The 15,982-nt window shown below is 35.2% G+C and overlaps 1 protein-coding gene across 24 annotated transcripts in view; it reads left to right on the forward strand.

The window, feature by feature from the left end:
- The window catches only part of PPIP5K2 (diphosphoinositol pentakisphosphate kinase 2), a 90,517-nt gene that overhangs the window by 37,273 nt on the left and 37,262 nt on the right, over nt 1-15,982 (forward strand). For all 24 annotated transcript variants that reach the window (XR_011646347.1, XR_011646346.1, XR_011646350.1 and 21 more), the window contains exons 19-21: nt 223-446; nt 5,375-5,502; nt 6,365-6,479. Coding sequence is in view for 19 of the 24 variants with exons in the window: in XM_058276863.2 (XP_058132846.1) it covers nt 223-446; nt 5,375-5,502; nt 6,365-6,479 (467 nt within the window). In the remaining 5 variants the exon portion in view is untranslated. The remainder of the gene's footprint in view (nt 1-222; nt 447-5,374; nt 5,503-6,364; nt 6,480-15,982) is intronic.

Raw genomic sequence — 15,982 nt, forward strand, 5'->3', positions numbered from 1 at the left:
TGGGAAAAGTCTTTTATAAACCCACTTCTTAACCCAAGTATTTGTCCTTTCTCCAATTCTATAAAAATATGTGCTTGCTAACAGTATATGCCTATAGTAACATTTCCAAACTTATAATTTTACCTTTGATGCTTTAAAAAGTTTTTAATTATCAACATTTTAATAAATATGCATTAGTGAGATTTTTCAGTTGAATATACTAAAAATGTTATATTGTTTTAGATATTCAGCTTTACCATAGCGAGACATTAGAGCTCATGCTACGTAGATGGTCCAAGTTGGAAAAGGACTTTAAAACAAAGAATGGAAGATACGACATTAGTAAAATCCCTGATATATATGACTGTATAAAATATGATGTCCAGCATAATGGTTCCTTGAAATTAGAAAACACAATGGAATTATATAGGCTTTCAAAGGCATTAGCAGATATTGTTATTCCTCAGGTAAGTAATTCTTAATAATCACTTTTCTTAAATTTTGTAAATAGATACTTCAAAAATGTTTAGCAGTGAATAAAAGATAGTTGGTTTCTCTACCTCTGTAAACCCAATAACTTCTCTTAAAGAGGTAAATAATCATGAATACATATTTTTTAAATTTTTTGTTGGTTACATTAGTTTATTTGGGTTATTAATAGTTTGAATGTATGGAATTTTTTTAAATTAAGAATTGATACTCTGAAGGAATAATACGCTAACAAGCAAAACAACTGAAAACAATATAGAATAAGGTACTTAAATACTTATTGGGTATCTTTAGGGTTCTATGTTATTAAATATACAGAGAGGGGAAATAGAGGTTATTGTGGCCCTACATAAGTTTTACAAGTCTTTCTATTTTATGTGAAGTATTTTAAATATATAAGCCAAGATATAAGTAGTTATTCTTTTGAAGGACACAATCTTTTATTATAGGAGAATAAAAATAAAAGTTGTAACCAGAATTCAAAAAACTGAAATGCAAGTAAGCAGAAAATCAGAATGATAATAAAGGAGCAAGTAACAAAACAATGTGATAGCAGAGATAAATTAAAAGAAATAGCTCCAGATGCCATTCTTTCAGCTTCATTACTAAAAGATGATGGGATATTGTATAAGGGAGGCTGGAGTGGATTAGACATTTAACTGTGAGCCTCAGTTAAAAAGCAAATGAAAACGAAGTACACGAAGAATGTAACAATTAAGAACAAAAATGGCCTCATTTATAAATGGCCATATGTAAAAATGATTAAAATAATTCCAGTATCCCTTTCCTAATATTCACAGAAATTCCAGGAAAAACTACGGAGTAATAAACTGGGAATTCGGCCAATGAACAACCTACCTATAGGTATTTGTGTAAATGTTAAAGATTAGCTCATTCTTTACCATGAAAGAGTAGTTGTATATCTGTTTGGTCAGATATAAAATGTAGAGAGTTTTAGAAATATTTTATGAAGCATTTGTTTGCAAACATGAATCCTTTTTAAAAGGGAGGATAAAAATATCTTAAACTTCAAGAATATATCTTCCAACCTCACTTTAAAAAACATTAACTTACAAAACAAGGTTGTATTCTTTGTCCCTTTCATTCATTTACCAAATGAAAAAGAAGTAGTATTCTACAAATAGAATGCTTTATTTTGCAGAATAAAAAGTTCCATTTTTATAACAAGTATTTTAAGATTAAAATCAAAGTGAAAACATAAACTTAGTTTTAGCTATATGGTAGTAATAATCATTTAGCTATTGCCAATTTATTTATAACTCATTAAAGTTATTGAGTCAGCATCCCATCTTTGTTATGAAATTTCATTCATACTTTTCCTGTTAAAGATTCTGAGAAGAATGATTTATATTTCATGCAGGTAAACAAATAATTAGTGTTTCTCTTTGGAAACATGAATAAAACTCAGTTTTTTAATTAATTTTGCTTGCTTTGACATTAGTCCAGGCTCAGAGGGTTAGTTGTGTTTATTCTTACAATGAAGATTATTTAAAGATATACTTTTTAGCAAGTAAGCTGTAAATATAAGACCCTTTTAAATATTTGTGTTGGCAGTACGCTTTTTTCAGTATAGGCTTTCAGTATAGCTAAACATATCACCTCTAAACGTACTCAGTGGCTAAACAAATACAGAAAATGCTTTGATTGTTAACATAGACACATCTGTGTCATGACATGTTTTATTTAATCTCACACCTCCACTTTCTTAGTATGTATATTAAATGTTTTGTAATTGGAAATGGGAAGTTGGTTTTCAAGAGTTAATGAGGTTTTAGATCATAATTTCTTGTGCTTACATTTTGTACATATGTCCAGGTATATTGTTTATTTAACTGAAGAAATTTCTCAGCACCTCCTTTTGACTTAAATTACAATACATTTTTTAAAAATATTTTAATTAGAAGATTAGTATGGTTAAGGAGAACTTGAGCCTATGAATCTTTTCAAGTAATTCTTCACATCTCTGTTACAGTGATTCTCTTTTGATGAAATTAGATTTTTCCAAAAGTATGGAAAGTTACTTAAAGATGTTTCAAAATTATTTTTCTTGAATAAATAATACATCTTTCACATCTTGGGACTCTTCACACAAATTATGCTCAAGTTTTCAGGAACTAAAGTTTTCTTTTGGTAAATTTATAACTAACTTTAAAATCTCGGGTCTTTTTATATGCTTTCCTGGAGTTCTGAGAATGCTTATAAATTGAGGAGAGAGAAGACAAGAACTTTTGGTTTGACAGTCATTATTGTGGCAGAAACTTGGCATTTCTTCTTTTTTAGTGGGATATTGAATTCAGTTCAGTAAATATTATTTTTGTTAATTTAGCCTTCATAAATCTAAATCCTTGGACAAAATGGAGGCATTTTCAGTTGTTGAAAAGGTAACTAAGAAGTATAGACATAGTAATAGTTCATAATGAAAGCATAGTTGGTAATGGAAAAAATGAAAAATTTGCATCATAGCTCTCAAGTGAGTAAAGAATTGTTCATGCTTAGAGCCTTGGTGACTAAGTCAAATAAGGTAAATTATTAACTTGTTTAGAATGTTCTAAGTAACATTAGCAGGATATTGTATATCTGTGCCAGAAAAATGTTTTTACTTTCTTTTGTATTTCAGAGGGTTGATAATGCTAGTAAAAAATCAATTTCTGCTCTTACCATTGAATTAGTTCTTTCTTATACTATGTTTATTTGAATTATGTAATTCCAATCATATTTTAAGTTTAGTTTTTTTTAACAAGCTAATTTTAATTATAGGCATTTATGTTGGGGTACAACCAATATTTTACTTTTTAATTCGTTTCAATCCTTAAAAAATTAGGGAATGGTTTAAAAAATGCTGCTTTAAAATAGCCACAATTGTATAGTGGTAATAAGTGAACATCTAAAAGCTGAATTTGACATTAAAATTCTCTTATTTTAGGTGGGACACATTTATTGAAGACAGTTTCTTTGGTTATCTATAGATTATGAAATGCAGAAAATTCTTTATAGTAGCATTTGCCACATAAGGTTTAGTAACTCTTTAAATATCACCACAATGAAAGAAAACCATTTAAATAGCCTCTTTGATTATTTTAATAATTTATATTTATGGCAGAAATTGTAAATACATATGAGCACTTGTATATCTAACAATTATTTGTTCCTAGTTCATGGTGACAAGAGAAAATATGTCACTGTGAAGGTAAAGAATTCTTTATTAAAGTAACAGTAGTACATCTTTGTTAAAAGTTAAAGTATACATCTTTGTTGTAAACCTAGAAAATGTACAAATGGCCAAAAAAATCATTGTAATGTTACCAGTTAGAGATAAACGCTGTTGATGTTTTAGAATATTCTTAAAGGCCTTTTCCCTTAAATTCATGCACAATATGTTACAGATGTATTCTTTACAAAAGGTGTCAGAGAAAGGATGCTATTTTACGACCTCAATTTTTCCTTCAATTAGCATCAAGAGCTTCTTTCCATTTGGAAAGAAGAATATATATCATTCTTCCTAATGTCTGAATATTTTGTATGTATAAATACTTAAGTCAATTTGTGATATTTGGGAATCCGAATTCTTTTTCTTTTTTCCACTTGCAACACATTCATCTTTGTATACACTCAAGACTGTTTTGTAGCTCCAGAAAGTTTTTACCAGTTTTCATTCAGATCAGGAGTGTATGAAAATGTCTGTTTTCTCACACCTTGTTAATAACAAATTTCGTTTCCCCTGGTGATTTTTTAACCCCAGCATTTTCCTTCTGTTTACACATACATCCACAATCACGTATATATTCGTTTTACACATCCTATTCACAGATGTCTGTATCGGTGAGATTATGAACCAACTTGCTCTAATTGGGAAAGTACACTTTAGTTTAAATTAAATAGCCCTGAGAAGTTACATTTTCATGTGTCTTCCATCTGTAATCAATCAGAATGTTATTAGACAGTTGTGTCATCTGTTATTCATACTAATGTTCTGTCATTTGAATCTTTATTGAGATGCCTGATGTTAAGAAGTAATCTTTAAATTCACAAAGTGAACTCGGAGGCAGAGGCTGTGCCTATTTTTCCTCTCACATCCTCCATTTCCTTACTCCTCTTTCTCCTTTCTCCCTCTTCCTCAATCTCTGCCCTCCCTCTCTCTCCCATGTCACACACATACTACAGAATTTTCTTTTCTTACATTAGATCATTTTTAGAAAGTATAATTATTTTTACAATTTGTAAAAATACAATTTTTACAAATTTTAAAATTTGTAAAAAAACAATTTGTTTTCTTGACACTTCAGATTGAAATAGTTATTACAAATTTTATTAGTAAAGTGATTATAGACATTATTGAACTTGATAATTTCATGGCATCTTTGTTCACCACTAGTTAAATCTTTAAAAATATTGGCCAAAGGCTTTTGAAGTATTTTTAATATTATTAATCTTTGACATTCAAATAGACAACAATCTAATGGTCTTAATTTATATTTCTTCTTATATGTTTGACTGCTCTGTGCCTGTTTTCATCTTTTAGGTTTTTGTTTTGTTTTGTTTTTTGCATTTAAAACCTTCTGGTTGAATTGAACTAGTATTCACAAAGATTGTGTTTACTCTCCCTTCTTCAGAAATTACTTGCTTTTGTGTGATCCATGTATTTTTAAAAAAGAAAAAAAAAGATGATAAATGCAATTAAAAAAAAAGAAAAAGAAATGACTTGCTTTTCAGTTGCACTACAAAATCCTTCCAACAGTATATTTACAGCTCTAAAACTGGAAACTAAGAATTGTCTAATGTTCAAAAGAGGTTATTTGTCTAACTGTAATTCACTAAATCGTGATGCAATTGTTAGATATTTCTGTCATTTTGTCCTTTTATCTAATATCATGTATTTTCTGCTCAGGAATATGGTATAACTAAAGCGGAAAAACTGGAGATTGCCAAAGGTTACTGTACACCTCTAGTTAGAAAAATTCGCTCAGACCTTCAGAGGACACAAGATGATGACACTGTAAATAAACTCCATCCTGTGTAAGAAACTGTACTGTTTATTTAAATCAAAGGCATCTGTTTTGGCATATTACTTTTTTTTTTTTTTTAAGAGGTATCAGAGATTGAACCCAGAACCTGGTAATGGGAAGCAGGTGCTCAACCACTGAGCTACATCCACTCCCCAATGAGTGTTGGTTTTCTCATTTGTTTTGTTTTCAGGAGGTACCAGGAATTGAACCCAGGACTTCATTCATGGGAAGCAGGCATTCAACCCCTTGAGCTACATCCACTCCCCTTGGCATATTTTTTTCATGTTAAGAGAAGCAATTTTATTTTCTCTCCATTATATCATGATATTTTTAAATATTGAATCATAGATGAATTATTTTTATAAGTAATTTGAGTTGATGTATTAGTTTTAGTGTTCCTATGAAAAAGCCAGGAATGTACCATATGACACACTGGGGAAATAAGGATTACCTAGGAATTCCTATTAGTTAACTTTGACTAAGATTCTTTTTGGTTCTAAATTGGAGAAACACTGAGGTGAAAGGAGCAAAGGAGTTATATGCTATTAACTGTACTCCATTCAGCAGCATAAACATCTGAATTTCTTTTGACCTCTATCAATTTCTATATAATAAAGGAGCTAAAGTGACCTATTTACTGTGAACTTGACTGCTAGTAAGTTTCTTGTTCTTTGATTAATTTCAGAATTCCCAGCTAGTTCTAATTAGCTTCATGTTAGAGAAATATCTACTAAGATTAATTCCTTGTATGATTGGAAGAATGATAGATTTACTAACTATGATCTTTCACTTCCAATAGGAATAAATTCCATTTTACAAAATAATTTCAACACCTAATAAGTTTTAACTATCTGGTTATGTTTTAACTTTAGGTATTCCAGAGGTGTTCTTTCCCCTGAACGTCACGTCCGTACCAGGTTGTATTTCACCAGTGAAAGTCATGTACATTCTTTACTGTCTATTCTTCGTTATGGTGCCTTATGTGATGTAAGTAGAATAAGTTATTCCAGTCTTACTGACAAGTTTATTTTCTTGAATTTGTAATGAAATTATTAACCCTGATAGTATCACCATGAAATTTTAATAATTCATTAAGTTTTACCATGTAACATCATTTATCAAGGATCTGTTATATACCAAGCATATTGCTAGATGTTGGAGATAAAGACATGTTTTCTTCCCTTCAGAGGTGATCCATTTAAACAAATAATGATATAAAGTATTTTAGGTGCTATTATAGGCTGGTGGCAGTGGGAGAAAGAGAAGCTGGTGAATTTGAATTATTCAGGTGGTAGAATAGATAGATCTTGGAATTTGGTTGAGCACTGTGTCTACTGTCTACTATTATATAATGAATCATACCCACTTATTAGCTTAAACCAATGACATCATTTTTGTATCTCACAGTTCAGAGAGTTTGGGATCAGTTAGGCAGTTTTTCTTTAGGGTCTCTTTTAGGTTGAAGTCAGACAGCTAGAGATCAAATCATCTCAGAGGTTTACTCTCATGTCTGATGTTTGATGCTATCAGCTGTGACCTCACCTGGGCTTGTCAACCAGAACACCTACATGTCACCTCTTCATATTATCTACTTCTTCACAAGATAGCAGCTGAATTCCAAGAACAAGCTTCCTAAGAGAATGTTGTGCAAGTGTATGACATTGTGACCTAGTTCCTTAAGTCACATCATTACTGATACTGTGCTCTATTGGTTGAGGCAGTAACAAAGGTCCAACCAGGTTCAAAGGGAGGGGAAATAAACCTGTACCAACAGATGGGTGAAGTGTCAATATCACATTATAAGAATGGTATGTGAGTTTGGATATATCATGGTGTCATCTTTAGAAAATACAATCTACCACAATTTGTCCATTGGCCACAACAATTCAAATTTCTCCTACATGCAATATTTATTTAACACCTCCTCCAATACCTGCCCCCTCCCCCCATCCAATTACAATATGGAGTTTGAAGTCTAAGATTTCATCATCTAAATCAGGCCTAGATATGGAAAAGGCTTCTTGGGTACATTTCCTTTAGTTCTGTATAGAACACTCAAACTGAAGTGCTCAAAAACACTTCTTGAGTACTGAAGAGTGCTCAGTCTCAATCCAGAAACCTATGAACTAAAAGGACCAGTTATTTTCACCTCACACACCCAACATAAAATGGTGCAGGTATAGGGTAACCACTTTAAAAGAAGAGAAACAAGTTACACAGCAGTCATTGGTCCTTAGCAATTTTGAAATCTGCCAAAGTACAGCCAGTTTCTTAGTTTGGGCTCCTTCAGTCTGCCAAGAAATTGTTTACAATGGCTTTTGACTTCATACCTTAGGCTCTTGGTTGCTTCCTCTGGGGCCTCTTCCTTTTTCATTAAAAAGTAGCCATGTTTGCAGTTGAGTACTTTTTACCTGCTTCTTGTCCGGATAAGTTTTGGGATCCGAAGTTCAGTTTATTCTTAGTCCAAGATGGTGTTTTTTTTGTTTTGTTTTGTTTTGTTTTGTTTTGTTTTAAAGGTTGTGAGCATTCCGTGCATCAATTTTTAATCTACTCCTTTAGACAAAGTCATACACAAATCTTTTTAAAGTTAAGATCTTTTTTGGGCTCTCTGTAAGGCTGGTGATTCCTAGACTCCCTGTTATTTAATAGTAAGCATCTGTGAGGCATGCTTATAGGAGTCTTTGAAAGTTTTTGTCTCTTTGAAGTGGTCTGCAAGACACCTTCTTAAATCTTTGAGGTCTTAACAAAAGGTATTAAATTCACATCACTAGTCTAAAGATGAAGCATGTTTCCTTGACAGAGCCTTGTATTTGCTTTCTGCCCCAAAGCCACTCTTTAATTACAGCATCCTTTGCTGTCTGGAGAGGTAGAGAATGAGAATTTTATTTTATTTTTTTTACCTAACCTGGCTCCTTTATAATAGTTTGCCCTATAGCTTATCACTTTTCTCTTGTATTTTTTTCACAGGCAGTGAAAAGTCCTTGGCACTTTCAGGCATTCATTCTGGAAATCTCTGTAGTTAGTAGTTTGAGTTTATGAGGTACTTTTTCTCTTTCCTCTTCTATACAGGGTACAGTATTTTCTATACTTTCTTCTGCTTCGTGGCAAGAGTTCTTTTTTTCCTAAATTCTACTAACTTTTTTCTTACTTTCCTATTAGCCCTCACCAACAGCCTCTTCAAGGCTGGTTAGCCTTTCACTGACTCTGTCCCTTTGAGTCTCTTTAGGTTTGACTAACCCCTTCCTTCTGAGGTCCTTTAGGTTTTTCCAATGTTCTCCTCGAGGCCCTTCCAGATATGGAAGGTGAGGAAGAAAAAAAATTTTGCCCCCATATTTCTAACTTGAATAATCTGGTACATAATCTCACCATTCATTGAGATATTTAACATTTAGGTAAGAACAAGTATACAAAAGGAAGTAATAAGTTTAGCCTTTAGACAAGTTAAGTTTGACAGGCCTATAAGACAGTCAAGTAGAGATGCTTGTGAGCTTAGAAATTTGAAGTAGAAATATAGTTGGGAAGTCAACATATAAATGACAGCTGAGGCAGTGGCAGTTGATAAGATTTCTAGGAATTTGTGTTTGGAAAGATGAAGAAATTGACATATGAGGGTTTGACAAAGGAAGTGATACGTACAAAAAGATTGAGAAATTTTTATTTTATTTTTTATTTAAAAGTTTCCAAAATTTCCAAAAATCTATATCCACCAAGCACAAATCCCCATTATTCCCTCCTCAACTCCATCCCCTGGTAAATTTTAATCTACCTTCTGTCTCAGTAAATTTGTAGTTTCTAGTTATTTAATATAAGTGAAATCGTAGTATTTCTTTAGTGTCTTGCTTATTTCACTCACCTTAATGTTTTCAAGGTTAATCCATGCTGCAGCATGTCTCAGAACCTAATTCCTTACAGCTAAGTAATATTCCATTGTGTACATGTACTCCATTTTGTTTATACATTCATAAGTTGATGGACATGGGTTTTTTCTGCCTTTTAACTATTTTGAGTAATGGTGCTATCAATAACTCTTTTGAGTCCCTCATTCCTGGCTGTGGAATTGCCAGATCATATGCTAATTCTGTTTAACTTTTTAAGGAACCACTTTATTGCTTTTCACAGTGCACAGTGGCTACACCATTTTACAGTCCCACCAACTATGCATGAGTGTTCCATTTTATTTGCATACTCTTCAACACCTGTTTTCCATTTTTAAAATAATGACCATCCTTGTGGGTGTGAAGTGACATCTCTCTCTCTCTCTAGGTTCTGGGGCCAGGGATTGAACCCAGAACTTCATACATGGGAAGGCAATGCTCAGCTACTGAACCACATTGGCTCCCCTGAGTTGTTTGTTTGTTTGTTTGTTTGTTTGCTTACTTGTTTGTTTTTAGAAGGCATGGGGAACTGAACCTGGAAACTGCCATGTGGGAAGCAGATGCTTAACCTCTTGAGCCACATCCATTCCCCATCTCAACGTGTTTTGATTTGCATTTCCCTAATGGCTAATGATGTCAAGTATCTTTTTTTTTTTTTTTTTTTAAGATTTATTTATTTATTTTCCCCCTTCCCCTCCTGCTGTTTTGCTGTCTGTGTTGTCTTGTCTTCTCATTTTCTCTCCTGTAGGATTCACTGTGATTCAATCCTGGAGACCTCTCATATGGAGAGGGGTTCCCTGTCAATTGCGCCACCTCAGTTCCTGGTTTCTACTGTACTTCACCTTGACTCTCCCCTTGTCTCTCTTTTGATGCGTCTTCATCTTGCTGCGTGACTCACTTGCGCAGGTCCTGGCTCACCATGGGGGCACTCGTGGGCACTGGATTGCTGCATGGGCACACCTACTCTTCTTTTTCATCAGGAGGCTGCAGGGAATGAACCTGGGTCTTCTCATATGGCAGGTGGAAGCTCTATCACTTCGACCACATCTCCTTCCCTCAAGAATCCTTTCATATGCTTATTTGTCATTTGTATATACTGTCTGGAAAAATACCTATTCAAGTCCTTGACTTATTTTTTTTATTTCAGTTGTCTTTTTGTTGTTGAGTTTTAAGAGTTCTTCATACATTCTGGTTATTAAGCCCTTACCAGATATATGGTTTTCAACTATCTTCTCCCATTCTGTAGGTGGTCTTTTCACTTTCTTGATAATGACCTTTGCACAAAAGTTTTTAATTTTGATAAAGTTGAATTTATCTATTGTTTCTTTTGTTGCTTGTGGTTTTGGTGTCGTTTCTAAGAATCCATTGCCAAATCCAGTGTCATGGAGATTTACCCCTATGTTATCTTCTAAGAGTTTTATGGTTTTAGACCTTATATTTAGATACTTGTTCATTTTTATTTCACTTTTGTATATGATGTGAGGTATAGGTCCATCTTAATTCTTTTACACTGGACATACAGTGTATTAGCCAAAGGCGTTCTGATGCAAAATACGAGAAATTGGTGGTTTGTTTGTTATTTTAAGATTTATTTCTCTCTTCTTCCCCCACCCCCCGCCCCCCGTCCCATTGTCTGCTCTCTGTGTCCATTTAGTGTGTGTTCTTCTGTGTCTGTTTGTGTTATCCAGAAGCACTGGGAAACTGCATCTCTTTTTTGTTGCGTCATCTTGCTGCGTCAGCTCTCCATGTGTGGGCGCCACTCCTAAGTGAGCTGCACTTTTTTCAAACGGGGCCGGCTCCTTATGGGGTGCACTCCTTGTGTGTGGGGTACCCCTACATGGGAATGCTCCTGCATGGCACAGCACTCCTTGCACATGGCAGCACTGCATGTGGGCCAGCTTACCACATGGATAAGGAGGCCCTGGGGATTGAACCCTGGACTCTCCATATGGTAGACGTACACTCTATCAGTTGAGCCACGTCCGCTAACCTGGTTGGTTTTTATAAAGGGTATTTATTTGGGGTTGGAGCTTATGGATACCAGGCCATAAAGCATAAGTTTTTTCCCTCACCAAAGTCTATTTTCAAGTGTTGGAGCAAGATGGCTGCCAACATCTGCAAGGATGCAGGCTTCCTGGGTTCCTCTGGGCTCAGCTCCTCTGTTTCCTCCACAAGGTCAGCTGTAGACTATCAGGTGACTGGCTCTGTCTCTCTCCCTGGGGCTCCAGCTTCAAACTCCAACACCAAAACTCCAACATTAAAAGCCCTAACCTTAAGAACCCCTCCAACTCTGTCTTTTGCCATTCCTTTTATCTGTGAGTTCCTACCCACCAAAGGGTGGGGACTCAATGCCCTACTGACACAAGAGGTTTACTTGATTACTTATAATCCAATATAATCTCATATGCCCAGAGGAAAGATTAGTTTATAAACATAATCCAATATTTCTCTTTGGAATTCATCAGTAATATCAAACTTTACATCCAGTTTTCCCAGCACCTTGTTGAAAAGACTGTTCTTTCCCCATTGCATGTACTTGGCACCCTTGTTGAAAATCTATTAGCCATAGATGTGTCAGGCTATTTCTGGACTTGCAGTTCTATTCCGTGAGTTTATATGTCTATCTTTATCCCAGTACACTGTTTTGATCACTTTAGCTTTGTAAGAAGTTTTGAAATCAGGGAGTGTGGGTCCTCCAATTTTGTTCTTTTTTCAAAATTGTTTTGGGCTATTCAGGGCCACTTGCAGTTCCACATGAATTTGAGAATTGGTGTTTCCATTCCTGAAAATAGACTCCTGGAATTTTGATAGAAATCACATTGAATCTGTAGGTTGCTTTGGGTAGTATTGACACCTTAGTGTTAACTCCTCCAATCCATGAACACGGGATTTCTTGCCATTTATTTAGTTCTTCTTTAATTTCTTTCAGCAGTGTTTTGTAGTTTTGGGTGTACAGGTCTTTCAGGTCCTTGGTTAAGTGTATTGCTAGATATTTGATTCTTTGTGGTGCTACTGAAAATGGAATTGTTTTCTTAATGTTCTACTCAAACTTCTCATTGCTAGTGTATAGAACAGAATTGAATTTTGCATGTTGATATTGTACACCACAACTTTGCTGAATTAGTTTATCACTTATGGTGATTTTTTTCTGTGGATTCCTTTGGATTTTCTATATATAGGTTCATGTCTTTTGCAAATAGAGATAGTTTTATTTTTCCCTATCTAATTTGGATACCTTCTCTTTCTTTTTCTTGCCTAATTGCTCTGGCTAGAACATCTAGTACAATATTAAATAGCAGTGGTACTGGGTATCCTTGTCCTGTTCCTGATTTTAGAGGAAAAGCTTAATTGTTTCATCTTATTTTTCTGCATGTATATTGGTGTACACATCCATGTGTGTATGCACACACGCACTCACAAAGTGATATTTTAAGGAAAACTAATTTTATTTTGCAAGTACATAATACTATAAATTCCCTTTATAATAAAGGGAATTGAAATTTGTTATGAAGAATTGGCATATATTTCTTGATTCCTAATTCATATTACTGGGTTTTGATGAATAGTTACCAAAGTTACTTTAAGGCTGTTTCAATGTTGTTCCCATCAAATTTTCTAATCCATGTATTTTTTTCCTCATTTTGGTTCTTTTTTTGTCTTATTAATAAAGAACAAAGTGATATCCCTTGTGTACTTATGTGGATTAGGGGAATTTTAGTAAAATATATAGTGAATTAAAACAATTACTCTTAGTCTGGGTATGAGCTTATATATCCAGTAGTAGTAGTGGAATTGTTTTAATGGAGAAGAGAGACATTCTTTTACATGCTCCCATTTTTGCCTACCTTTGCACATATTTAGGGGTAAAAAGAACATTATGAATACAGGAAGTGATGGAAGTCTGTAACTGGATCATAGCAAGTGATGGAGAGAGTGGCAGCAGATAAAATTGGAAGGCCTAGGCCTTGTACTGATTGAGAAGTCAGTGAAAAGTTTTTAGTAGAGAAACAAATGGCTTTGGATGCTTTGTAAAGAATAGATGGACATAAGTAGATATGAGGAAACCAGTTAGATATTACAGTGGACTGCAGGAGTGATGATGTGTAGTTTGTAATAGGATGGTGGCTGTAGAGCTAGAGCTTTGGGGCATGTATTGAGTTCAGGCTTCATTTCTAAAGCAAATAAAAATTGAACAACTCCATTCTTTTAAATATATATGCTTCAAGGATAAAAAAAATTTACTTGTAATCATTAAAGTGTAAATTAGAGACTACACCAGAATGATGCCTTTTTTCTAAAATTTTTTAACAAAATTAGTTTATTTGGACTATAATTCAGTATTTAACTGGTATTATTATTATTATTATTTTTTAAGGAGGTACCAAGGATCAAATCCTGGACCTCGTCCATGGGAAGCAGGCGCTCAGCCACTTAAGCTATGTCTGTTCCCCACTGGTATTACTCTTTTGAGAATAAGTAAATATATGTGAAAGCTTATTCATCTTTCCAAGTTGAAATTTTTATTTTTCATGGTGGACTGGGTAAAATATAACTCTCCATAATAGATTGTTTAACAAGTTCTTTAAGGAAATAAGAGTATAAACAAGATTTTCAAGGGATATATTTAATGGCTTAAACATTTTTGAGTTTAAAAACAAATGGTTTTTAAGAACTCTTGCATACTAATTGTATTTAGGAATATGGTGCTAGATGCTATTTAATTTTATCTACCTTAGAGCAGACTAGCAAAATTTATAATTGCAACACTGAATTAATATTAGATATACCAAAGTGTAAATACCTCTGGTTACCTACTGAAAATTTTTAATATTTTAGAACTCACCATTCACAGTAATTCTCATGTAGTAATGCTATGCTAATTTGTTTTCCTTCTCAGTTTTATAAAAAAGTACACATCTTTGTACACAAACACATGCACTTACCCAAACACACACTCACACACACACATACACACAGATGTGGAAAAGACTTGGTACCCAAACCTTGATGTTCTCATCTGTGGTCATGCCAATAAAGTGCTATACAAAATGGATCATGATTGGGCCCTTAGCCTCTGGCCCAGACCAGTCCTGACACCCTCACCATTCTCTAAGTCATTGAGACACTTGGCCCAGAGAGAAGAAAGTGGGGATTCCCTGGGTTTTGACATTTTTTCAGCACAAATGGGGTCTGGTGAAAATTCTGTGACCTCTCTTTTCTTTTCCTTTCAAGATTGCTAATAGTAGTAGCATTAGGAAAGCAACATTAGGGAAAATACCCAGTCCCACCTTACTCCAGGGCTGAGCTTTCAGGAACACATCCTTGCATTCATTCCGCACTCATGGAGATAGTTGTCTGGGCAGCAGCCAGACAACTGGGCAAATCAAAACTAAATGGCATGGAGAAAGCAGCAGCTGTTTTATCAATTTTAAATAAGGGGATAGAAAGGAGCTATAGATACAGGTGCTGCCAGATGTCCCAAAATTCTGGCATCTAGGTTGCTCCGTCTTTTGGTGCCAAGTACATACTTGTCTTTACTGTGCTAGTTTGAAGGGCACATGTTCGCAGGATCACTAAGGCCTGCTACCAGTTAAGTCATGGCTGGAGGTTCCCATTAGCTCTGTGCTGGTCATAGCTAGCCTGGGCCCTGCTGGGCAGTTTCTGCTAAGCTTTTCTCGTGGCTCTAGGGCTTCCTGGTACCACTCTTACTGAAGCTATAGTACCTGCAATGGTTGAGTGCTCTTCTGGCAGTTGAGTTGTGCTTCTGACAGTCCAAAAGGCCTGGGCACAATCCTGAGGCTCAGTCCCCAGCAAGGTGCCCTCTTCCCAGGCAAATTTGATTCTGTGCTTCCCATATTGGTAGCAGGAATGGGGAACCTTGAAATTGAAATTTGGCCATTCATACAAAGGCCAAAGTGGCATCCCATGTGGAACACCAAAAAAGCCATTGTCTGCCCTACCAGCCCCAGTAGATTGATCTAAGGACAGGAAGAGGCAGTGTGCTCATGCCTTCTCCTGTGGCTATCTGCAAAGGAAGAAGAGCATTTGAGAGTTGGAGTTGGATTACTCAGAGTGAGGGATTTGCTCCATCGCTAGGATACCAAAGGAAGCCATTGCTCAAAAGTTCAGAGGCTGGAGCTGTTTGGGAAGGCTGGCCTTAGGAAAGGAAGTCAAGGAGAAGATCTTGAGAGGTTACGTAGCAACAGCCCACCCAAGTCTCCCATGCCTAGGGGGTTGGGTGGATGGAGCTTAGGAAAAGCAGTAGTCTCATTTTGGGGCAGACGAGAAGAAAAGACTGAAACATTTTCTCATACTCTCATTAGAGTCAGACTAATTGTTGTACTTGGCAGAATTACAGACAGCTGTGCAATGGAAGGGTCTGAAGAGGAAAGAAAATGGGCCTCACTAGGTTTAGAAAAGTCGAACATCTTCATACACACTCTACAGGGGGCCCAAGGACCAGGATACTGCGAAGGGAGGAGATTCTGGACAGTGGGATTGGGTTGGGCCTTCTACAACCCTAGAATTGAGGAGCAGTGGAGCCTTCCCTTTGGTAAATACTTAGATGCCACTGGAAGAAAGGCCAGTTGTTCCTCTGTGTTTTTCTGCTTCATA

The sequence above is a fragment of the Dasypus novemcinctus genome, chromosome 2, assembly GCF_030445035.2.
Source record: "Dasypus novemcinctus isolate mDasNov1 chromosome 2, mDasNov1.1.hap2, whole genome shotgun sequence".
Lineage (NCBI taxonomy): Eukaryota > Metazoa > Chordata > Mammalia > Cingulata > Dasypodidae > Dasypus > Dasypus novemcinctus.